This window comes from Pteronotus mesoamericanus, unplaced genomic scaffold (assembly GCF_021234165.1).
Source record: "Pteronotus mesoamericanus isolate MK-2021 breed Mesoamerican mustached bat unplaced genomic scaffold, CSHL_Meso_final contig_20, whole genome shotgun sequence".
Lineage (NCBI taxonomy): Eukaryota > Metazoa > Chordata > Mammalia > Chiroptera > Mormoopidae > Pteronotus > Pteronotus mesoamericanus.
The window spans coordinates 3,636,110-3,658,437 of NW_026555085.1; the positions used below are offsets into that span (position 1 = coordinate 3,636,110).

General features: G+C 49.2%; 3 protein-coding genes across 7 annotated transcripts; 2 read left to right on the top strand and 1 right to left on the bottom strand.

The window, feature by feature from the left end:
• The first annotated feature begins 2,703 nt into the window (after window positions 1–2,703).
• On the top strand, window positions 2,704–13,927 carry KIFC1 (kinesin family member C1). The gene is made up of 11 exons (XM_054570202.1): window positions 2,704–2,715; window positions 6,877–7,017; window positions 7,115–7,214; window positions 7,724–7,777; window positions 7,899–7,949; window positions 8,152–8,552; window positions 9,117–9,896; window positions 10,544–10,834; window positions 10,919–10,992; window positions 11,136–11,211; window positions 13,798–13,927. The coding sequence occupies exons 1-11, from the start codon at window positions 2,704–2,706 to the stop codon at window positions 13,840–13,842; spliced, it is 2,025 nt and encodes a 674-aa protein (XP_054426177.1). The 3' UTR covers window positions 13,843–13,927.
• Window positions 13,928–14,998: 1,071 nt separating this feature from the next.
• Window positions 14,999–20,305, top strand: PHF1 (PHD finger protein 1). Of its 3 annotated transcripts, XM_054569216.1 has the most exons (15): window positions 14,999–15,192; window positions 15,929–16,104; window positions 16,196–16,277; window positions 16,407–16,502; window positions 16,936–17,036; window positions 17,137–17,285; window positions 17,461–17,556; window positions 17,767–17,835; window positions 17,965–18,088; window positions 18,197–18,264; window positions 18,434–18,538; window positions 18,664–18,850; window positions 18,938–19,032; window positions 19,284–19,364; window positions 19,543–20,305. In XM_054569216.1, exons 2-15 carry the CDS (start codon window positions 15,946–15,948, stop codon window positions 19,829–19,831), a joined length of 1,701 nt encoding a protein of 566 aa, XP_054425191.1. In that variant the 5' UTR covers window positions 14,999–15,192; window positions 15,929–15,945; the 3' UTR covers window positions 19,832–20,305. The 3 variants fall into 3 exon arrangements, 2 of the variants coding, with proteins under 2 accessions (XP_054425191.1, XP_054425192.1); XR_008528758.1 differs by lacking the exon at window positions 19,543–20,305 and having other exon boundaries at window positions 18,675–18,850; window positions 19,284–19,361; XM_054569217.1 differs by lacking the exons at window positions 14,999–15,192; window positions 15,929–16,104; window positions 16,196–16,277; window positions 16,407–16,502; window positions 16,936–17,036 and having other exon boundaries at window positions 17,276–17,285; window positions 18,675–18,850; window positions 19,543–20,299.
• Window positions 20,275–21,843, bottom strand: CUTA (cutA divalent cation tolerance homolog). Of its 3 annotated transcripts, none has more exons than XM_054569219.1 (6): window positions 21,772–21,843; window positions 21,155–21,363; window positions 20,923–21,063; window positions 20,751–20,796; window positions 20,579–20,628; window positions 20,275–20,451 (listed from the first exon to the last, which is right to left on the bottom strand). In XM_054569219.1, exons 2-6 carry the CDS (start codon window positions 21,334–21,336, stop codon window positions 20,325–20,327), a joined length of 546 nt encoding a protein of 181 aa, XP_054425194.1. In that variant the 5' UTR covers window positions 21,337–21,363; window positions 21,772–21,843; the 3' UTR covers window positions 20,275–20,324. The 3 variants fall into 3 exon arrangements, with proteins under 3 accessions (XP_054425194.1, XP_054425195.1, XP_054425193.1); XM_054569220.1 differs by having other exon boundaries at window positions 20,923–20,982; window positions 21,636–21,774; XM_054569218.1 differs by having other exon boundaries at window positions 21,636–21,774.
• Between the last annotated feature and the right edge of the window lie 485 nt (window positions 21,844–22,328).

Genomic DNA, 22,328 nt, shown 5'->3' on the forward strand with positions numbered 1-22,328 from the left:
GGCAACTCAGATGAGTAAATGTAGAAGAACTGCTTTGCAAATTATTCACAGGTTTTTTGTAACCAAGATTGTTACAGGTACTGTGAGATAGATAGTTTGTATTTAAAGCTAATGGAATCTAGATTCACTCCCAATCAGTGTGACACTGTGCTTATTACTTGTAAAAGGACATAAATGGAACCACTTTTATTGTATTTTTTTCCATTATCATTTATCACTCTTATATCCTCCTCCACCTCTACCCATCCCCCCCAACAATCACCACACTGTTGTCCTTGTCCATGAGTTATTTTTCTTTTTTGTTTGCTTCTGCCACTCCCACCCCCGGGACTGTCATCCTGCTCTCTATTTATGAGTCTGCCTCTATTTTGCTTGTTACTTCAGTTTGTTCATTAGATTCCACATATGAATGAAATCATATGGCATTTGTCTTTATCTGACTGGTTTATTTCACTTAGCATAACACTCCCCAGGTCCATCCATGCTGTCACAAAGGGTAAAATTTTCTTCTGTTTTACAGCTGAATAGTATTCCATTGTGTAAATGTACCATTGCTGTTTTATCCACTCACCTACGTAAGGATAGAAGCTGCTTCCAAATCTTGGCTGTTGTAAATAATGCTGCAATGAACATAGGGGGCATATATTTTTTCTAATTAGTGTTTTGGGTTTCTTCGGATAAATTCCCAGAAGTATAATCACTGGGTCAACAGAGAGTTCCACTTTTCAGTTTCTGAGGAAACACCATAATATTTTCCAGAGTGGCTGCACCAATCTGCATTCCCACCAATAGCACACAAGTGCTCCCCTTTCTACAAAACTTCCCCTTTCTACAAAACTGAGCACTTGTTTGTTGTGGAGCCATTTTTTTAAAAAAAGATTTTTTTTTTATTTATTTTTACAGAGAAGGGAAGGAAGGGAAAAAGAGGGAGAAAAACATCAATGTGTGAAAGATACTTTGATAGGTGCCTCTCGCACACCCCCCAACTGGGGACCTGGTCCAAAACCCAGGAATGTGCCCTGACTGGGAATCAAACTGCTAACCTTTCGTTTCACAGGCTGAACGCCTAGTCTACTGAGCTAGGCCAGCCAGGGTTGTTGTGGAGCCATTTTTAAAATGGAGCCAGAGCAACCATTCTAGAGGACCTGCATTGCTCATCTCGTTCCTTGAAACTTTGGACTGGGCTAAATCACAATTGTTTTAAACATGGGTGTCCAACCTTTTGGTGTTTCTGGGCCACACTGGACGAAGAAAAGTTGTCTTGGGCCACACATCAAATACACTAACACTAATGAAACCTGATGAGCAAAAAAAAGGTTTTAAGTAAATTTATCATTTTGTGTTGGGTCCCACCAGCCATCCTGGGCCACTGGTTGGACACCCCTGGAATATCAAGTCAGCAGGAAAACGGACATCCTTATCACAAGGACTGATGATTACATACCTATCAAGATAGAACCAGTAAACCATCTGTATAGCCAAGAGTACTCAGCTTGTAAGATTTTTTCTTTTTCTCATGTAATTATTCCTTTTCTCTCATTAAAACCCTTCGCTTTCACCATGTTATTAGGTTATTATTTGTGTTTCTGCCTGAACTTGTGCTTCGGGAATTGAAATTTTTAGATTCCCAAATAAACGTTTGACTCTTCAATTACTTTTTTTCAGGTTGACATACTAAACCTTTCTAAACCTTCATCTAGTTTGCAAATAAGATATGCAAAGCACTTAACTGAGTGATGACTAAACCGAGATAACGCACGTGCAGATTAGTCTGAAAAAAATTTAAAAGCATAAAATACCCCTTAAATGGAAGCAGTAAAGCCTCCCTGGGTTCGAGGCTTTGAAGGTCCTAAACCCGTTCTTCTGCACCAGTAAATGGCGTCCAGTTTTGGAAGTCTGGAGAAAAGTCTGCAGAAAAAAATGCTCTTCCTACTGAGCCTCGAATCCCCACTGACGACCTTCCGTGGAGCGTCAAGCTGCACCAAAAGTCCCTAAATTTCCTAACAAATGCCCAAATGCCCCGGGAATGGGCTGACGCGGCCACCTTTTCACCCGCGTGGCGTCGCCAGTTCAACTCCGCGGGGAGCGGGGCACGAACTAGTAGCAATCCCCTCACGGGAACGAGTGCGCTCCCCGTAGCAATCGCTAAGGGGCACTCGTCCGACCCCTAGCCCCGCAGGGGTCCTGGTTTGCGCACGCGTCATTACTTTCCTCCAGCGTCCCGCCCCTGACAGCAGTTACGCTCGTGGGACTTATTCAGACGTCTTCTGAGGTAGCAGGCAGCGGCTGGAGTCGAAGGGAAGCCCAGGGTGACTACCGCTAGACTCTAGCAGCTAGAGAACCCGGTTTAAGAGTAAAAGCGAGGCCGGAAGTGTGACTAACCCGCTCGCCTCCGGCGCACCCGCGTAGCTGGAAGGGGAAGGCGCCAGCCCCGCGGGTGTGGCTTAGGGAGGCGGAGGTCGCTGTGATTGGCCCTCAGTTGTGGCGACGGCGACGATTGGTCCCTGCGTGGGGAGCGAGGTGAGTCTGGTGGCAGCCGTTGGAATTCAAAAGTGGCGGGTGTGGCGTGGCTTTGGTGGTTGCGGAATCTTGGAGGGCTCGGGCTCTGCGTCGCGAGCGGGCGAGAGAACGCGGGTCCTGGGAGCCGCGGTACCCTGTCCTCTTCCATAGCGCCTCCCTGACACGTGTGGCACGGAGCTGGACATGGATTCGCAGGTGAGTAGGGTTGAAGCGGATCTCCTGCCCTGGGGAGCAGAGAGAAGTGCGGGCCACCCACCATTGCTGACGAACCCCCGTCTCCCCGGACTCGCTCCATCCTGCTTGGAGGGCGAAATTTGTGCGTCCCCGGGTGGAAGCGGATTGGGATGGTTTTGGAGAGAAATTGGACACAGTGAGTACTATGTAGACAACAATTTTGAGACGTTTTGCTACAGAGGGCAACGAAGAATAAGGTAGTAGCTGGTGGGGAAAGCAGAGTCAAGGAACTATTAGGTTGGAAGAAGTAATTGCATGTGTTGTATACTGATTGGAATGAACCAGGAGTGAAAAGTTGCCGATATAGAGGAGAGAAGTTAGAATTGCTGAAGTTCGGGAGTAGGTGACGGGGTGGGATCTCATGCACACACGGAAAGGAAGTGGGTATAAGAGGGGTTGGATGAGTATATTTTTATAGGTTAAGTGCATAAGTTAAATGTGCGAAGTTGGGAGTCATCGTGTCTAGCTTTATAGATGGGAGAAAAATAAATACTGTATTCTTGGAGTTGTCCAGAATAAACAAACCTTTGAACACACAAATACACTAACACTAATTTCAGGGTGGTAGGTCTTTAGGAGATCCGCTATGGTACTCTAGAGATACTGCAGAACGTGGGTTATTTAAAAAAAATTCAGTGTTTGACCTTGGAAAATTTAAATTAAAAAATTGGTTATCACACTACATTTGGTTAAATTAAGCTTTCTTTGTGCACATTTCTGCAGGTGGCAGGGGGGAAAATATGCCACCTCCCCCTCCCCTTTTACTTGTATAGAAGCCAATGGTTTGGATCTATTACAGTTTAAGTATTCTCTCACTGATGGACACCTGATTTTATTCCTTTAAAAATGTATTGAGTCCTCCATGTAGCAGACATTGTACAAGGCACTCTGGTTATAGAGTTGTGAGCAAAACAGATGTGATCATGTGATGCCCATAATCTAATAAAAGGGTAGACAGTAAACCAATAAACTAAAATTTAAGAAGCCAGAGTATCAAGTTGTTTCAGCTTTCTCTATAGCAAAGCTTTGTGAACATCCTTGATTGTATGTGTTTGTATCACAGGTAGCTCAAAGTTACTTTCCCAAAGCTGCACTTCCCAAACTAACCTTTCAGATACTCTCAGATCTTTCTGTATTATTTCTTACAACTGCCTGTGAATCTACGATGATTTTAACATGAAAAGATTAATTAAAAAACAAAAGAAAACAAAACCAGCCCTTCCTCCTGTGGTCCTAATTAATGGAACTATGGCAGGTATTTTGGAGTCAGCCTGGACTCCTCCGTTTTCACTGCCTGCCCTCTCTCTCTCCATCAAGGCAGCTCCCAGTTAGGTCAAGACAGTGGTCCCTCTTATCTGAAGTTTTGCTTTCCGTGATTTCAGTTACAATCAACTGAGGCCCAAAAATATTAAATGGAAAATTCCAGAAATAATTCATAAGTTTTAAATTGCATGGAATTCTGTCCAGCCTGGTACATAGATCACCCCTTTGTCCAGCCTGTCTACGTTGTATATGCCACCTGCCTGTTAGTCACTAAGTAGCCATCTCAGTTAATAGATCAACGGTCAGGGTATTGTAGTGCTTGTGTTCAAGTAATCCTTATTTTACTCAGTAATGACTCCAAAACTAGTATATTGTTAAAGTTGTTCTGTTTTATTGGTTATGGTTATTAATCTCTAAATTAAACTTTACTATAGATGTGTATGTATAGGAAAAAACATAATATATAGGGTTCGGTACTCTGAGATTTTAGGCGTCTGCTAGGGATCTTGGAAGGTGTCTCATGCAGGTAAAGGAGGGACTACTGTGGTTGGTTTCATCTAATCTAGTCCCTCTTCAGCTTTCTCTGAGATGGATTTCTACTTAGCCCTTAAACTCTTAGAACAGCCCCTCTCGACTGAGTTCTGTGAGAATTAATTAAGCTCTGATGCCCTAAGGCATCCTTTGTATCTGATGAATTAACTTCTCTCTTAGGCACCTAGAATATTAAGAGCTGTATGCCTCTTTGGGAGAACTGAGAAAATAGATCACAGGGCTTAGGCCTCTTGTGGTACCCCATTTTGGAAAGGTTGCTTTAGACAATAAGCTCTGGGAAGGCAGAGGCTTTGTGTTCATTTCTCTCTAGTACCTAGAACAGCATCTATTACAGAGCTGCCTTCCAACAAATCTTAATGCAAAGATCCTTGTTAAATGAATGAAGGAATGATGCAGTCTGCCTCTGATAACCCTCATCTTTTACTTATATTCATTCTTTACTTTGCTCATAGTTCACTTTTTCAGTACAAATCTAGTTGTATTTTTCTCCTGATTAAAAACCAACAGGGTCCCTCTTGCCTTCAGTAAACTCCAGAGCCTGTCGTGGCATACCGACTGCCACAATCTTTTTTCTTCTGCCTCTGTTCTCATCTCCCCACTCTCTGTGCAACTCCCTGTGGTCAGCTGAATGGAACAATTTGTTATTTGTTGAATGCACTCTTCCTTGCTCTTTGCCTGGAATACTCTTGGCCCAAACCCATAAAGCTCATTCTCAAAGCTTCGCTTAAAAATACTTTCTAGAAGTGTTCTCTGACACTATCCCCATTTAAACTAGATGCCTACCCACCCTCTCCTCTGGGATCCTTTTAGGATACTACTAAGTAAAGGTTTAATCATTTCTTTAAATACTTCCCTTCCTGAATGCCCCATGAGCATCCTGAGGGCTCAGACCACAGCTGTTACTCCAGAACTCAGATCATTTCCTGGCACTTAAAAGGAACTTAGTAAACATTGATTGAATGAAGTAAGCTGAAGGGAAGAGAGACTGGCCTTGGAATTAAGTTACCTCTAGTGAAAATCAGAAGTTGATCTATACTTTGTGGTTTCTGGTGGTGGGATAGGAGTGGGATGACTAATTGTCCCTGTTTGGATGGGAATGATCTGGTTTTAGCACTGAAATTTCTGTGTTCTAAGAAATCCCTCGGTTCTGGTCAAATCAGAATGGTTGGTAACGATGGGATAGACAGAATCCCTAGGCACTTAATTGCACCGCTTATAGGAGAGGCTCTCTTTCCCACTGCCCCCACCTCATACCTCTGCTTCAGGGGTCTCCAAGTTGGTCATGCAACTCCCTAGTTTTCCCCATGCAAGTCAGTCTACTTACAACTCATTCTTTGTACTAGGCTCTTTTCCATATTTTTCACATGCTTAATCAGAAACTGTGTCAAGCTCTCCATGTATGCAGGGCTAAAGCGTAAACTCCTTAGCTTGGTATCAAAGCCCTATAAGGCAGTGTTCCCTAATGGTTAAAACATGGCCTCCAGAACAGACTGTATAGGTTCTAACCCTGGCTCTGCCTTTTACTGGCTGATGACCTTAGACAAGCTATTTAACCTCTCAGTACCTCCCTTCCCTCCTCTGTAAAAGGAGGCCAATAATAGCTCCTCTGGGCTTCTGTGAGGATTAATTTGATAACAGATGAAGCATTTAAAACAGCTCGTAATGTCGCTTGCTCCTCCAGCCCAGTCTTCAGCCTTATGTATTGGAAGCATCCACTCTCTCCCTTATTTATAATTCTTTGCTCTAGCTAAAAGGGCCCATTGATTTCACAGCCATGCCACATGTGTGTTTGAGTTTTTGGCCTCTAAAAGGAGTGTCCATTTCTCTCTGCTTTTTTAAAAATTTTTTAATAAAGATTTTATTTACTTATTTTTAGAGAGGGGAAGGGAGGGAGAGAAACATTGATGTGTGAGAGAAATACCCATCAGCTGTCTTTCGTGTGCCCCTAACTGGCCCTCAACCCAGGCATGTGCCCTGACTAGGAACTGAACCAGAGACATTTTGGTTCACACCAAGCCAGCAGAGCCACACCAGTCAAGACTCTCTGTTTAAGTACTACTGTTAGAGTTAGCTGAAGTCAAACGTCTGGTTTGAACTGGTAGAAACGTCCAGTTTCTCCCTTAGAGATTGCTCCCACTTCTGCATTGTGTCCCACTTCTCCATGCTTTTTGTTTGGCACATAATCTGGGGCACAAGAGGTAAAGTTAATGCCTGTTGGTGATGTTGAAATTAGGCTGGGGAGCCACAAAGAGGAATTCTTTGGACATTTGGGCTCCAGCATGTTGTCTTAAGTGTCTCTTTTCCCAGGAGAGGTCCCCCTTGTTGGAAGTGAAGGGGAACATAGAGTTGAAGAAACCCCTGGTCAAGGCCCATTCCCGGCTGCCTCTCCCAGGAAGCAGATTTAAGAGGGGGTGTGACCAGATGGAGGATGTCTTGGAGCCTGAGAAGGTAAGCTGGGTTAGTGTAGGGGGGCGGGGCAGGGTAGGGAGACAGTGTACGTAAACCAGTCAGGGAGAATAACTATGGACTCTTTGTGTTTACCTAGAAAAGGACACGAGGCCTGGGCGCAGCTTCCAAATTTGCCACATCCCACCCCAGAGCACCGGTCCTCACCACAGTGCCACAGACACAAGGCCAGACTGCAGGTGGGCTCTGGGGGTGGACAGAGATCAGTGCTATCCAACTCACTTTGCTTTTCTTTCAATTTTAGCTTATTTTGAATAGGTACTATCTTTCACTTGTTTCAAAATTTCAAAGGCACTAAAATTGTTATACTTTTGAAAAGTTTCCCTCCTACCTCTATCCCTCAGCCACACAGTTTCCCTCCCCAGGGACAACTGTGTGGCCTTCCAGGGATGTTCTGTGGGTATTCAAACAAGTATAACATGTTCCCCAACATTTTTTTACACAGATGTATTTTTCATTTGGTCCTGACCCCTGCTCTTTTTGCTTCTCTTGGTCCCGCTTGTTTCTTGGCATGTTCAATAATTTGTGGTCCTACAAAAGGATATCTTTAGGAGTTGGCCAGATGTAAGGGAAGAGTGAAGTTTCCTTATCTCTAATCCTCAGTAAAACTCCTCTGCCCCTGGTCTGGCTAGAGTATATGCCATCCTGAGAATTATGGCTCTTTTATCTCTCTCCCATTTCCTGACATCTCCAAAAGTTCCCAAGAAGACAGGACTCCGATGTTCCACAGCTGTTGCCACAGGTAATTAATTGGTCCTTAAGAGCTGGGCTGAGAAGGGGTGTGGGGTGCATGTAAAGGGAGAATGTTGGAGGCAGAAGGTCGCTGTGGTATAATTCCTGATTTCAACTCCCCAATATTCTAGTGTTGAAGAATCAGAAGCCAGGCCCTGCTGTTCCTGCTCAGAAGCCTGGCAGTAGGTGACAAACACAACTGGTGGGTGAGAGGCTGGGATAGGGAAGAGGAGGTGGTAAGTACTCAGAAGAACCCATTTGGTCTCTTCCTTATCTGGAGGAGAAGGAGATGTAGCATCAGGTGTGGAGGCCTTAAGGCTAGGAGGGAGGAGAGATAGGGGACAAAGACTTCCTTGACTTTTGTCCTTTCTGTGCCCATCTTAGCAGCAGCTGTTCCTCCCAAGCTTGGAGGGAAGAAACCCAGCAAACGTCCAGCCTGGGACTTAAAGGGTCAGTTATGTGACCTAAATGCAGAGCTGAAATGCTGCCGTGAGAAGACTCAAACTTTGGACCAGGAGAACCAGCAGCTACGGGACCAGCTCAAGGAGGCCCAGCAGCAGGCCATGGCCCTGGGGACAGAGCGCAGGACACTAGAAGGGGAGTTGGCCAGGGTACGGGCCCAGGCTGAGCAGGGCCAACAGGAGCTGGGGAACCTGAGTGCCCATGTCCAACAGCTGGAAGAACGTCTGGGTATGCAGGAGACCTTGGTGGAAGAGCTCCAGAAAGAACAATTGGGGTTGCAAGAGGAGCGGAGGGGACTAGCCACCCGGCTAAAGGAGCAGGAGGTAAGGGCCAGCTTCTCACCAAACGCTGCTCTAGGTTTGCGCTTAGAATCCCTGACCACCTCTCTCCAGCAGCATACTTCGGTCTTCTACCTTTCTTCACCCCTTCATTTTTGTAGTTCCCCCAATCTGTGTCTCCTCTACTCCTCCATCCCCATCTCTTTGTCTGTCTTTCCTGATCAGAAATCCCCATGCATCTCTCTTACTCTTCTCATGTCCATTCAACTTCTTAATGAACACCAACTGGATTGAATTACTCAGTTTCTCAAATGATTCAATTCTCACTTGGGGAATTTTGCATATGTGCTTTCTTCTTCGTGAAACGTTCTTTCTGTACTCCATCCTTTTCTTGGTTTACTTGTATACTTTTGGGTGTCATTATTTTACCATGAACCTTCTGGATAGGTCCATTGCACTCCCTATTGTAATACTGTGATTCCTTTTTTCTTAAATCTTTCTTTACCAGGCTGTGAAGTCCTTGGAGACAGGGACCACCCCACCTCTGCCCCTGATCCCATCATGACTTGTTCTGATTCTTGCCCTCTGTATCTGTTTTTTCCTGGGCAGAGGAGGCTTCAGGCATCAGAAGCAGCTCTATCAGGCAGCCAAGTGGAAGTGGCATCTCTACGCAAGGAGGCTGAAGCCCAGGTGGCCTTACTAGCTGAGCGGGGAGAACGTCTCCATTGGCTAGAGATGGAGCGCCGGCGACTACACAACCAGCTACAGGAGCTCAAAGGCAACATCCGTGTTTTCTGTCGGGTCCGCCCTGTCCTTCCAGGGGAGCCCACTCCACCCCCTGGCTTCCTCCTGTTTCCCTCTGGCCCTGGTGGGCCCTCTGATCCTCCAACCCACCTCAGCATCTTTCGGTCTGATGAACGGCGTGGGACCCTGAGCGGGGTGCCAGCACCCTCCACCCGCTATGACTTCTCCTTTGACCGGATATTCCCACCAGGGAGTAGACAGGATGAAGTGTTTGAGGAGATTGCCATGCTTGTCCAGTCAGCCCTGGATGGCTACCCAGTATGCATCTTTGCCTATGGCCAGACAGGAAGCGGCAAGACCTTCACAATGGAGGGTGGGCCTGGGGGAGACCCCCAGCTGGAGGGGCTGATCCCTAGGGCACTGCGGCACCTGTTCTCTGTAGCCCAGGACTTGAGCAGCCAGGGCTGGAGCTACAGCTTTGTGGCAAGCTACGTGGAAATCTACAATGAGACTGTCCGAGACCTCCTGGCTACTGGGACCCGGAAGGGACAGGGGGGTGATTGTGAGATTCGCAGGGCAGGGCCAGGGAGTGAGGAACTTACTGTCACCAATGCCCGTTATGTTCCTGTCTCCTGTGAGAAGGAGGTAAGCACTGATGGCACTGTGACTGGAAAATGGGGAGAAGTGGACAGGGTGACATGAGATGGAGGTGAATGGAGAATGGGGAACGTTGAAGGATGAAGGGAAGGGGAGGTGTGAGGATCAGTTGCCACATTCAGTTTGGCCTTGGAACTGTGAGGTATAGATCTACCATAACTGGGGAGTGGGGAGGAGAGAGGTACCTGCTAAAGCAGGGCTGTTGCTGATCCCCTGCCCACTGCCTCTCAGCTCTCATTTCTTACTACTCTCCTTGCTGACTACACTCTAGCCATGTTGGCTCCCTGGCTTGTTCCTCACCCTTCTATTCATACTCTTGTCTCATATCAGGGTCTTTGTGCTTACTGCTTCCTTTTGCTTGAATGGTCCTCTTCTGGAATTGCTCCCTTGCTGCCTTAAGATCTGGCCATCCTGTCTAAAATTGCAACCCTTACCTCATCCTTGCACACTACTATTTTTGTTTTATTTTACTCCTTAGCACTCTGAGACATGTTGTGTATTTTACTTATTTGTTTCTTTGCTGGCTAGAAAGAAAGCTCCCAGAGGGTGGGAGCTGACTCTCATTCATTGCTATTTGGGACATCACTCTACTGACTTCCTGCCTGCTTTTACCCCTTGCTCTTCCCCCTCCATAGGTGGAGGCTCTGCTCCATCTAGCCCGCCAGAACCGGGCTGTAGCCCGCACAGCTCAGAATGAGCGATCATCACGCAGCCACAGTGTGTTCCAGCTGCAGATCTCTGGGGAGCATGCTGGACGAGGCCTACAGTGTGGGGCCCCCCTCAATCTTGTGGATCTGGCCGGGAGTGAGCGGCTAGACCCTGGCTTAGCCCTTGGTCCTGGGGAGCGGGAACGTCTGCGGGAAACACAGGCCATTAACAGCAGCCTCTCCACGCTGGGGCTTGTCATCATGGCCTTGAGCAACAAGGTAGGAATGGGGATGGGACAGGTAGGACCTGGGGCTAACTGTGCTGAACTCCATTCCTAATCACTGTCCCCCTCAACCTTGTAGGAGTCCCATGTGCCATACCGGAACAGCAAACTCACCTATCTGTTGCAGAACTCTCTAGGTGGCAGCGCTAAGATGTGAGTGAAAGGAATAGGTGGAAGGGGTCATGTGGGAACTGTAATGTTGGGGTCAGGGGTTGGAAACAGGAAATGGGGGAGACCTGGTCCAGTCCCACTTGGTCACTAATGCTGGGGTTTGGCTCCCTCTCCTTTCTCCACAGGCTCATGTTTGTGAACATTTCCCCCCTAGAAGAGAATGTCTCTGAGTCTCTGAACTCCCTACGCTTTGCCTCCAAGGTGCGGTTACCACCAAACCCAGCCCCTGCCAGGATGCCTGGGGGACTGTGGGTTTCTCCATCCCAACCCCTTCTGTCCTTTAGGCCAGGGGCACATTCATCCAGAAAGGATTTACATTGGCCAGTCATCTGCAGCACAAACCCACCTAGATTGATTTTTTAACTATTGGTTTTGGGGGATTTTCAATTTTTAAAAAAATATTTTATTTATACATTTTAGACAGAGGAGAAGGGAGAGAGAAAGAGAGGGAGTGAAACATTACTGTGTGGTTGCCACTTGTGTACCCCATCCTGGGAACCTGGCCCACAACCCAGGCATGTGTCCTGACTGGGAATCTAACTGGCGACCCTTTAGTCCTCAAGCCGACACTCCACTGAGCCCTACCAGCCAAGGCTCAATTAAGTTTTTAAAAATAGGTAGTTAAAAGGTCAAAACTGCATAAAAAGCTATACACGCCTATCTACCTTATCTACCTTATCCTCTCCACCTGTCATTTTTATCATCATTTTACTAATTCTAATGTTTCCTTTGTAACTATGAGCAATATGTATGTGCTTATTCCTCTCCTTATATAAAAGACATCTCTCCCTGTTTTACATATATGTTATTCTGCACTTTGTTTTCCTTAACAAGACAGCCTCAAAATTACTCCCCACTAGCACACAGAGATCATCCAATTATTTTTACATCAGCCTAGGACTCCACTGCGTGGATGGACCAACATTTATTCGCCAGTTTCCCCTACTGGACTCTATTTCTACCCTTTTTCTATTACAAACAAGGCCATGTTGACTAACCTTGTATGTATGTCATTTTCTATTTGTTTAGTTACATCTAACCATCTAGGGAAGGATTCCTTGAAATGGGATTGCTGGATCAAAAGAGACTAAGAGGTTTCTCACACCATTCCAAATAGTGTGAGGTCAGGCTCCAAACCTCATGAAGGTCAGCTGTGGCCGTGGCCATGAATTCTCTAGGAGACTTAATGCTCCCTCCACTGGAATTAGGTTTTGTTTTTTGTTTTTTTGTTTTTTTTAAGATTTATTTATTTTAGACAGGAGAAGGGAGGGAGAGGGGGAGAGAAACAGCAATATGTGGTTGCCTCTTGCACACTCCCTCCTGGGGACCTTATCCAGAACCCAGGCATGTGACCTAGACTGAGAATCAAACCAGCGACCCTTTGGTTCGCAGGCCAGGGCTCTGTCCACTGAGCCTTACCAGCCCAGGCAGAATTAAGTTTTTTTATTGTCTGCCTCTGAAATGTATTTTTTTCTCTCTGGTCACTCATTTTCCTGAGACTATAGTCTTATAATGGGTTCTGGCTTTATTCAGGGTCTCTGGTGAGGTCCTTCTGCTACATTGGGGCTTCAGCCTTTGTTGCTGCTGTGGAAGTGGTCAGCCACCTTAGCACCCTTATCTGGTCTTCTGCTTTAATTAGGATTTCCCTTGCTATCTGGCAATTCAATTAAAGCTATATCAACACCATTAACACCAAACAACATGAATTCTTTAATATTCTCTAATACCCAGTTGATACTATATTTTACCTGATGTCTCAGAAATATCTTTTATATATCAGGCTTGTTCTGGTCAGGATCAAAGCACCCATATTATTTAGTTGAAATTATCAAATATCTCTTAATCCATAATAATTGCACCCCTTTTGAAGGCATTTATTTGTTAAAGAAATAGGGTCATTAGTCCCTATAGAATAATCATATTCTGGATTTTGCTGCTTCATAATTTTTGTTGTTGATTAGATTTGAATCAGTTTTAAATTTCTTAGCAAGAAAACTTACGCAGGGTGCTGCACTTTTCTATTGCATCATATCAAAAGGCACCTAATGTCTAGTTTTTTCACTTTTAATGATACAAATGTCGTGGGATTTGGATGCTGTGAGCCTGATCTATTCTTTAGAAAAAACTCACCTTTTTCGTCTAGTGATTTTATCAAGCAGCAATTACACCCAGGTCTGCTATTTCATTAAGGAGTGTTAAAATGGTGATTTTTCTAATTTTCTCAGTTCTACATTTATTACTCCAGGTTCTCTAAAGTACTTTCCCTTTCCATCTATTTGGTTACTCTGAAATTCAGTTCATATAGGAAAGGCAGGATAAATGCTGGATTCTTGATCAATTTTCAGTATTATAAATTGATACCCTGGCAACTTCCTAAGGTGACCAGTGAGTTTTCGTTAGGGGTTATCATTTTACAGATGGTTATGTATTTGATATGTGTCCTTTGCAGTTGTCATTCTTTCAGATGCTTAAATTGCTCCATCTTTGTCCAGTGGACATTCCACCTTGATTCCTGTGTCCTTTGGACTGGTCCCCAGTAGTCTTTATTCCAGGTTTATCTCATATATTGTCTACCCTAGACTAGGAATCATTGATTTTCCAAGGTGTCCTGGTTCCTAAATGAGTATTGTTATTCCATTTAGGTTATTAAACAGTGGTGGGAGGACTTTGAGGTTTCTATGATATGAAGACAGCCCTAGTATTGGGGGCTGGGAGGCGATCTTTGGAAACCGCGCCTCTTGGTTACTCTGAAAACCTTTTTATCCTGTCTCTACCCGCTGCCCGCAGGTGAACCAATGTGTCATTGGTACTGCCCAGGCCAACAGGAAATGAAGACAGATCCAGATACTCTGGGGGTGATGGTGGAGCTGCGGGATGATTTATTGGGGGGTGGAGGGTGTACTGTGTTACTTGGGCCTAGCAACTGAAAGTTTTATTTTTAAATAAAGATTTTGTTAGCAGTTGCCCAAGAAAGGAGATATTTTTCGTATCTGTAAAGATGGGGACTCTGTCCCCTCTACCCGGCATTTAGGTGTTTTGCAGAGCCACCGCCTCTTTTCTCCCTGACAAGCCGTCCCCTGCAGTTTAGGTGGCCTTCGGCTTCCTTGCCGTTCCCTGTCCACATGTAGGTGTGCCTCCCAGCTTTTATTCTTGCCGTTGACTATCCTAGCCCGGGAAAGGCGGAAACCCGAGCCTAAGGATAGGGTGGCCTCACCCGCCCACTAACTGACGGCTTTCTTCCCGCCCTTTCTTTCCCTTCCCGTTCGAACGGCCAGGTCTGGCCTTGCCAGCTGCCCATTGGCTGGTTCTCGGTGGCGTCACCGCCTCGCTAGCCCTTCCGGCCTTCGCGCCTGCCCTGCGAGCGCGGTGCCGGACTCACGCTTGCGGAGCCCCTCGCGCCAACCCACAAAGGCCTCCGCCCCAGAAAGGAGGGGCTCGGTCCTACCAGGTGCCGCGCGCGGGAGGGGTCACGCGTGCGCAGAAGTGCAGGGGACCGAGTTGCCACCAGGAGGGTGGGGTCGGGGCAAAGGCTGGAGAGGAGGGCGTGGCAGGGGCAAAGAGAAGGGTGAATGGAGGGTGGGGTCGCGGACTGGGGTGGCTGGGGAGTCGGGGGTGGGGCTTAGCGTGACCATGGATGTTGGGGGCGCAGTTAACGGATGGGGCGGGGACCAATACGGAGACGGGCTGCCGGGAGGGGCGAATTCCCTCCTGCCCCCAGGGCGGGTCTCCCTTAGGAGGAAGGAGCTTCAGGGATTCCCTTTCCCGCTGGGCCCGACTATCCGCCCGCCCAACCGCAGGCAGGCCGCAGCTGGCTCGGCGCCCTCCAGGCCTGTTGGAGGTGAGGGAGGTGGGGTGAGGTGGTGCCCGCACCGCCCCCATCCCCCTGCCGGCTCCTCCTTCTCCCCAGTCCTCCCCTCCCACCACCCTCCCCCTGAGCCGGTTTGTCCCGCCCCTCTCCTCCCCTCCTTCCCCCGGCCGCCTCCTCCTCCTCCTGCCGCTGCCGCTGCTTTGGCTGCTGCGTCATACGCCCCAGAGCCGTCGGGACGAAGGGGCTGGGCCTGGGGACCCCCCGGCCTCTGCCTGCACGCCCCCGACGCCCAGACGCTCCCCCCTGCACGAGGGTTTTGCCTCGGTGTCCCACGTCTGCCTCTGCCCGGCTCCCGGCGGCCCCAGCTGTCACTGGTAAAGAGGCGGCGGGAGGTGCTCGTTGCCGGGGGCGGGGGGGGGGCGGGGAGGTGCGGCTGGAAGCCGGGGGTCAGCGCGCAGAGCGCGGGCGGGAGAGCCTCGCGCCCTGAAAATGGTTCGGGCTGGGCCAATTCAAGTCCCCTATTGGACTCGCGGTCATGGATAGTACAGACCGCGACTGGGACACGCCCCCCTCCCGGGGCTCAAGGAAGTTATCCAACCTGAGGGCAGGGAGCCCCAAATTTGAGGGTGACCTGACATAACCTGGCACCCGATGATTGTTCTTAACGAGATATGGAGGCCCGGGGAGGTAACAGTTTCTACTCTGGAAAACATCTCCAGAAAACTCCCAAAATTATTTCTCTGGGTAACAGCACCCGATGATGATACCTCTAAACAGCAGGAGAAGGTGACAGTAGAAACTGAGTACTAACCTTTGCTTCTGCAACCATCATTTCTGTTAAAACCTCAGGGCCAGGATATAATACATAGGGGAGCTCTGGAAGCTGGGAAACTAGAGGAGAGTGGTTGTTAGGAAGAGGAGACCCAGTAACCATAGTTGGGAGAGATGGAGTCAGGAAGCTCAGGAGGGATGCTGAGTTGGTTCCTATCCAGCTGTCTCGGGAATTTGGAGAGTGGGGGTACAGCTGCTTGAGTCCTTGACAGAAAAATATGCGAAGAAAATAAGGAGTGTTTTTCAGTTTTCATAACCTCCCATTCCACTCCTGGTTAGGCCCCCCCCAGGATGCAATGGCACAGCCCCCCCGGCTGAGCCGCTCTGGTGCCCCCCCACTTTGGGATCCAGCTTCCCCTGCTCCCACCTCAGGCCCCAGGCCTCGACTTTGGGAGGGTCAAGATGTGCTGGCCAGATGGACAGATGGGCTTTTATACTTGGGCACCATCAAGAAGGTAAGACCTTTGATGTTGGACCTGTCACCTTCCCCCATTCCCCTTACCTAGTTCTGATTCCCATTTATCCTCTTGTGCTCACCCATGCCAGGTGGACAGTGCTCGGGAGGTGTGTCTGGTCCAGTTTGAGGATGATTCCCAGTTTCTTGTTCTATGGAAGGACATTAGCCCTGGTGAGACCCTAGAGGCCTGGGAGCATGCATCACATGGAAGACAGAAACCTGGCTTGGGGGACAGAAAGGGGCTTAAGGACAGCCTCCATTCCCTCCCACCCCCGACCCTAACACTGTGTTCCCTCATAGCTGCCCTCCCTGGGGAGGAACTCCTCTGCTGTGTCTGTCGCTCTGAGACTGTGGTCCCTGGGAACCGGCTGGTCAGCTGTGAGAAGTGTCGGCACGGTGAGAGGGCAGGATACCTGAATGGCCCCAGCTTGTCCTGGACATTGCAGGTTGCCTCTGACCCTTCCCACCAGTACTGGTCTTTATGCCACCTGGCCTGAGTCCCCAAGCCACTGCTCTGACCAGTCTTCTCAACCCTGTAACCTTACTCTGTCCTCAACACAGGGAGAGGCAGCCGTGGAAAGGGGGTGTGTGAGCTTTGCAAGGCAGAGGGTAGTTCAAATATTCTTTCTTAAGTGTATGATTTTGGGTAAGTCTCTAAAGCACTAGGAGCCTCAGTCCTCTCATCTATAAAATAAGGGTAACACCCTCACCCCCAAACAGCACCATGGTCAAAGATTAAATGAGATAGAGAAGATTCTTCCTTTCCCAATATCTAGTACTTACAGGTTTACAATTCAGTAAGTGCTCTACCATCAATATCATTATTCAGCTTATCACCAGGACTGCCATGTTCCAAGGGCCCCAGCCCCTGGAGAGGGAGAGGGCACGTCTTGGGTCTGCCGCCAGTGCATCTTTGCCATTGCCACCAAGGTAAAGGCACCTTCCTATGGGAGCCTCCCACCCACAGCCTCTCCCCAAGCCTTTCCTCTACCTACCCCTCTGAGGTGGCCTGCCTGTTCTATTTCTGCAGAGGGGGGGTGCACTGAAGAAGGGCCCCTATGCCCGGGCCATGCTGGGTATGAAGCTATCTCTGCCATATGGACTAAAGGGGCTGGACTGGGATGCTGGACATCTGAGCAACCGGCAGCAGAGCTACTGTTACTGTGGTGGTCCTGGGGAGTGAGTAATGAGGGGTGGGGGTTAAGGAACGAGTGATATGGTGTGGTGGTGTGGGAAATCCCAGGGAGTAGAGGAGAAGGAACAGGGTAAGGGTATGGCAGTAGATAATGATCAGGGTTTGAGGCAGTTAAGGGGAAGAGTATCTGGAGGTCAATAGTCTTGTGTACCCCGTCAGGTGGAACCTGAAAATGCTGCAGTGCCGGAGCTGCTTGCAGTGGTTCCATGAGGCCTGCACCCAATGTCTGAGCAAGCCCCTCCTGTATGGGGACAGGTGAGACCAGGGAAGACTCTCCAGGAGCCCAGGGAACTCTTTTGATATGTCCTACCCTCTCAGTTTTCCTGCATCTTCTTGTCTTATCCATTCTCTTCCCGGCCTCTGAAGTGTTCCTCACTAGTTCATTCAACCTTTGCTTTGTGAGTCGTCCATAGCACGATACACTTTTCCTGTATGATGTGTGTTCTTTCTCTTGTTCACACCCAGGTTCTATGAGTTTGAATGCTGTGTGTGCCGGGGGGGCCCTGAGAAGGTCAGGAGACTACAGCTTCGCTGGTGAGCATGACCTCAGTGTAACTTCTCTCTCTACACCCCGTTTTTCACTGTGCCTGCCCAACCTCTCACAGTGGACTCCCCTGGCTTTTGTAATGCTTCCACAACCTTGACAACTCAATGCTTCTCCAGGGTGGATGTGGCCCATCTTGTCCTCTATCACCTCAGCGTTTGCTGTAAGAAAAAATACTTTGATTTTGACCGGGAGATTCTCCCCTTCACCTCTGAGAATTGGGACAGTTTGCTCCTCGGGGAGGTAAGGAGTAGTGAAGTTTTGCGGGTTATGGTGGAATAAGGAGATGTGAAGAAAGGGGGAGGGAGGAATCACTGCTTCCTTGACCCTATTTTCCCTCCTTTTCCCCAGCTCTCAGATACCCCCAAGGGAGAACGTTCTTCCAAGCTCCTCTCTGCACTCAACAGCCACAAGGACCGGTAAGTTAAAGAGAGGCTCAAAAAAGGTATGGAGATGTGGGTATGGAAGCCTGGGAGGGGAGGTGCTGCAGTCCACCTGGAAGATCATCTCTGGAAAAAGACTGAGTAATGGCAAAAGAGGGGCCCTTTTCTACAGTACTGACCTGTATCATTTCTCTCCTCATCCCAGTTTCATTTCAGGGAGGGAGATTAAGAAGAGGAAGTGCTTGTTTGGTCTCCATGCTCGGATCCCTCCTCCTGTGGAGCCCCCTACCGGAGATGGAGCCCCTACCAGGTCACTGGTCCAGGGGGCATGGGGAAATTCTCAGGGTATTAATCTGGGGGTAAATATGTATGAAGATGGGGAGGGCTTTGGGGTGGTCCGGGAGGGGGCTGGGGGGATAAGGAGGCCTCTTACAGCTTCCCTTCAGGGCAGGGCCCAGGGGGAGGGGTTCCGCGTCCCCTGGGGAAGCGCCGGAGGCTGGAGCCAGAGCCCCTGAAGAGGCAGAAGGAGAAGATGGAGGAGCTAGGGCCACCCTCAGCAGTGCGCAATCAGTCAGAGCCCCAGGAGCAGAGGGAGCGGGCCTCTCTGCAGAAAGCACTGCAGGTACAGAGACCAGGGTAACTCCATGGGGAAAATGTTGGTATGGGAAGCAATCAAGGATTCTCTCTCAGTCCTTTTTCCTATCTCTAGGCCTCAGTGTCTCCATCACCCCCCAGCCCTAACCAGAGTTACCAGGGCAGCAGCGGCTACAACTTCCGGCCCACAGACGCCCGCTGCCTGCCCAGGTCAGTGCTCCTACCCTCTGCAACCAGATATGCTCCCTTAGAATCTCTCCTCCAACTGTCTATATTCTCTGGACCTTTGCACCCGGAATTCTTTTCCCCCTCCCTTTTGGCTACCCACCCTTGTCCAATGACTGGTCCCTAGTATCCTGGGGATGGGGGTACCTCAGGGGCAGTGTTTGAGCTGTCCTTCTTGGGTAGAATGTCCTGTTACCCTTCCTCAGGTCCTGACTTTTCTCCCTTCCCAACCCCAGCAGTCCCATCAGGATGTTCGCTTCCTTCCACCCCTCTGCCAACACTGCAGGGACCTCTGGGGATGGCGAACCCCCAGACAGGTGAGGTTTTACCCCTTTACCTGTGACACCCCTTAGCCTCTTTTCTTAAGGCCCTCGGTCTCCAACCATTCCTCCATTTCTGTGATCCACATATAGCCTCCATTTCTGGTCAGTAATTATGTATTATTACTGTGTATTACTATGTATGGCTGGACTCATAATTGTCTTCTCTTCTTAGGTCACCCCTGGAACTTCACATTGGTTTCCCCACAGATATTCCTAAAAGTGTCCCCCACTTGATGACTGCCTCATCTTCCTCAGTCCCAGCCCCCTCCCCAGGTCTTCCTAGACGCTTATCACCCTCTTCTCCCCTGTGCCGTAATTTGTCTCCTGGGACTGGTGGAGCAGCCAGAGGTGGGGTTGGCTATCTGTCCCGAGGGGACCCTGTTCGGGTCCTTGCTCGGAGAGTACGGCCTGATGGTTCTGTGCAGTACCTGGTTGAGTGGGGAGGTGGGGGCATCTTCTGAACAGCCTGCCTCTGCCCACCTCCCCATTCACATACGCTGGCACTTTCATACCCTAATCTCTGACCTCACCTGCAGCTGGGATGTACCTGGGGAAGTAGGGGATAGTTCTCCCTACTGCCTAGGCGGAATTCAGGTAGGGGAGTGGAGAAGAGGTTCTCTCTTCTCTACTCCCTTCATGATTCCTGAGCTTCCCCCATCCCCTTTACATTTCCTTTGATGTTATTTTGTTACAGCTTTTAAAATATTTTTAAAATTATTTAATCCCTGGGGACGGAGACTGAGGGGAGGGATGAAAAAGGACCCCAGGTTCTGTATGATTGAAATAAAGATAAACAAATGTAGCAGCTGAGTCATTCTGAAAGATGAGAACATAGGTACTAGAATCGCTTCTAATCTTCCCAACCAAATTCACATACGTTGACAAGAAAAGGCAAAAGGCAGAAAGAACCAAACATAGGATTTATTAGGGTCCCAGTCATCGGAACAGGGCTTATCATGGTAGGACTGTGTGGGAGTCAGAAACGGATTCTGTAACCTGGCGCACCCAATGCAGGTAGGGGGAGTTTCCCTGCTCCACAGGCAATGCAATCACCTCAGCCACTTCATAAGGGTGCACAGAGCTGCAAAAAAGGTGGTGGAGGGGTGCCCCTCAAAGATTTACTCAAAGGAGTCCATCCCCTCAGGCTGCCCAGCAAGTCCCACCCCACCAGTACCCACCCTCACCCCTGCCATCTTAAAAGTTCTCACCGAACAAAGTCTGTCAAAGCTGGAATCAAGGAACTTTGGGTTTTAATCATCTAAGGGGTGAAAAAAAACATGGTTGAATCCCAGGGTGGGATTGATTTCATGATCTCTTGAGAGTGAGGGGTCAAAGGGATCAGAGAATTGAGGTTTTGTAGGGTGGGGAAATGATTCTCACCATCAGCACCTCACTGTCCTCCTCAATTTTTCCTTTCCACTCATAGCTGTAAAGGTCAGGGAAAAAGTATTATGGGAGCAAAGGTTTTGTTTTTTTTTTTCCTCCCAAGGGAAAAGTTTGCCAGTTAGCCCCTAGAGTTAGGTTAAGTTAACCACGAACAACTATGACTCACATGGATGTAATCTGAGGGATGAGGTTGACGCAGGCTGCCAGGCGCTTCTCCACCACTGCCCTGAAAGTGAAGGCAGCGCCGTTAAGGGCGCCCCAGGACCGGGATTTTTGCACTTGCCAGCCCAGAGACAGGTTTCCAAAGCTGGAGCAAGCACAAAGCAGCGGGAGGTCACTAATTCTCTAACACCCCCAACTCTCCCTTCAAGATCATCTCTCCACACTTAAGTCCCCACCTGGCGATCTCCTTGGCGACCTTCTCATTGGGGCAGGTGACAAAGGCTGCCGAGATCGAGCCGGGAACATAGCCGGAGTCAGAGGCTGGCGAGGGCTGGAGCGGGGGGCTTCCTGAAGCCATTGACAGCAGGGCTCGGGGTAGCAACAAAAGGCGGGAGGCCACAGACAGCAGCGCCGGCATCCAAAGAAGTGACAGGAGCAGAGCAGCCTGGGAGCAGGCAGTGAATTCAGTTGTCTTCCCACAAATACCCCAGGCAACTGCACCCCGGAAACCTTTCGCTTGGATAGACATTCGGGTTTTGCCCTCCCTCTTCTGTACCCCGAAAGTAAAGGTCCCTGAAGCTGAGAGAGAAACGTAAAAAAAATTAATGCAAAGGCTCAGTTTTTACTCTCTCCTCAGCGGCCAACCTCTGGGGTTTTGGGTAAGGGTGGTGGTGGTCGAGGCTTCGGGGTCCAGAAGGGGCGGTGCTGGTCACTCACCCCTCCGCCGAGCAGGACTGCGGGAGCCCGGACCCCCCTCATGCAGCCTACGCTGCTAGAGGAGGATTGAATATCAAAGGCCACGAGTAAAGCAGAGAAAGCACCCCCAAACCCAGGAAGAGCCGCCCCTTCTTACCTGGGCGGCAACCACGTGATAAAACAACGCACACCACGTGATGAGGCAGCACCAGCGCCTCAGGAGGCAGCCAATCCCAGCCCTAACGTGGTCCAATTTGCCCCGCTTCCCGGTGGGGGAGGAGCGAAGGGGGAGCTGACCAATCCACAGAAGAAACTGCAACCGTTTACGGAAACGGCACTCTGTCGTTTCCGCGTAAACCGGAAAGGACCAATTGCGCGCCCGGGAGAGCCGCTGCAGCGTTCCCTTGTCACGTGAGAAGATCTAATTCCACACCCCCCCACTCGGGTGGCGGTATCTCAGTGAGCGACGCGAAGAGGCCAAGCGCTGACCAGCCCTGCAGGCCGTGTAATGAAAGAACTGGCGCTAGGAAAGCGGGGCTGGAGGCCCCGCAGACTTGATGCGCCAGGTTGTGGAGTAAGGGCACATTCTTAATGCTCAGAGCGTGCCTCGTATCAACCCCCTGCACTGTTCCGCGACACCTTAAGGAGTGGGAGAGTCTGAGAAAGTTCAACCTCCAGGGGAGAAAAGAGCGCTCCCTGCCCTTTTGGCTAGAA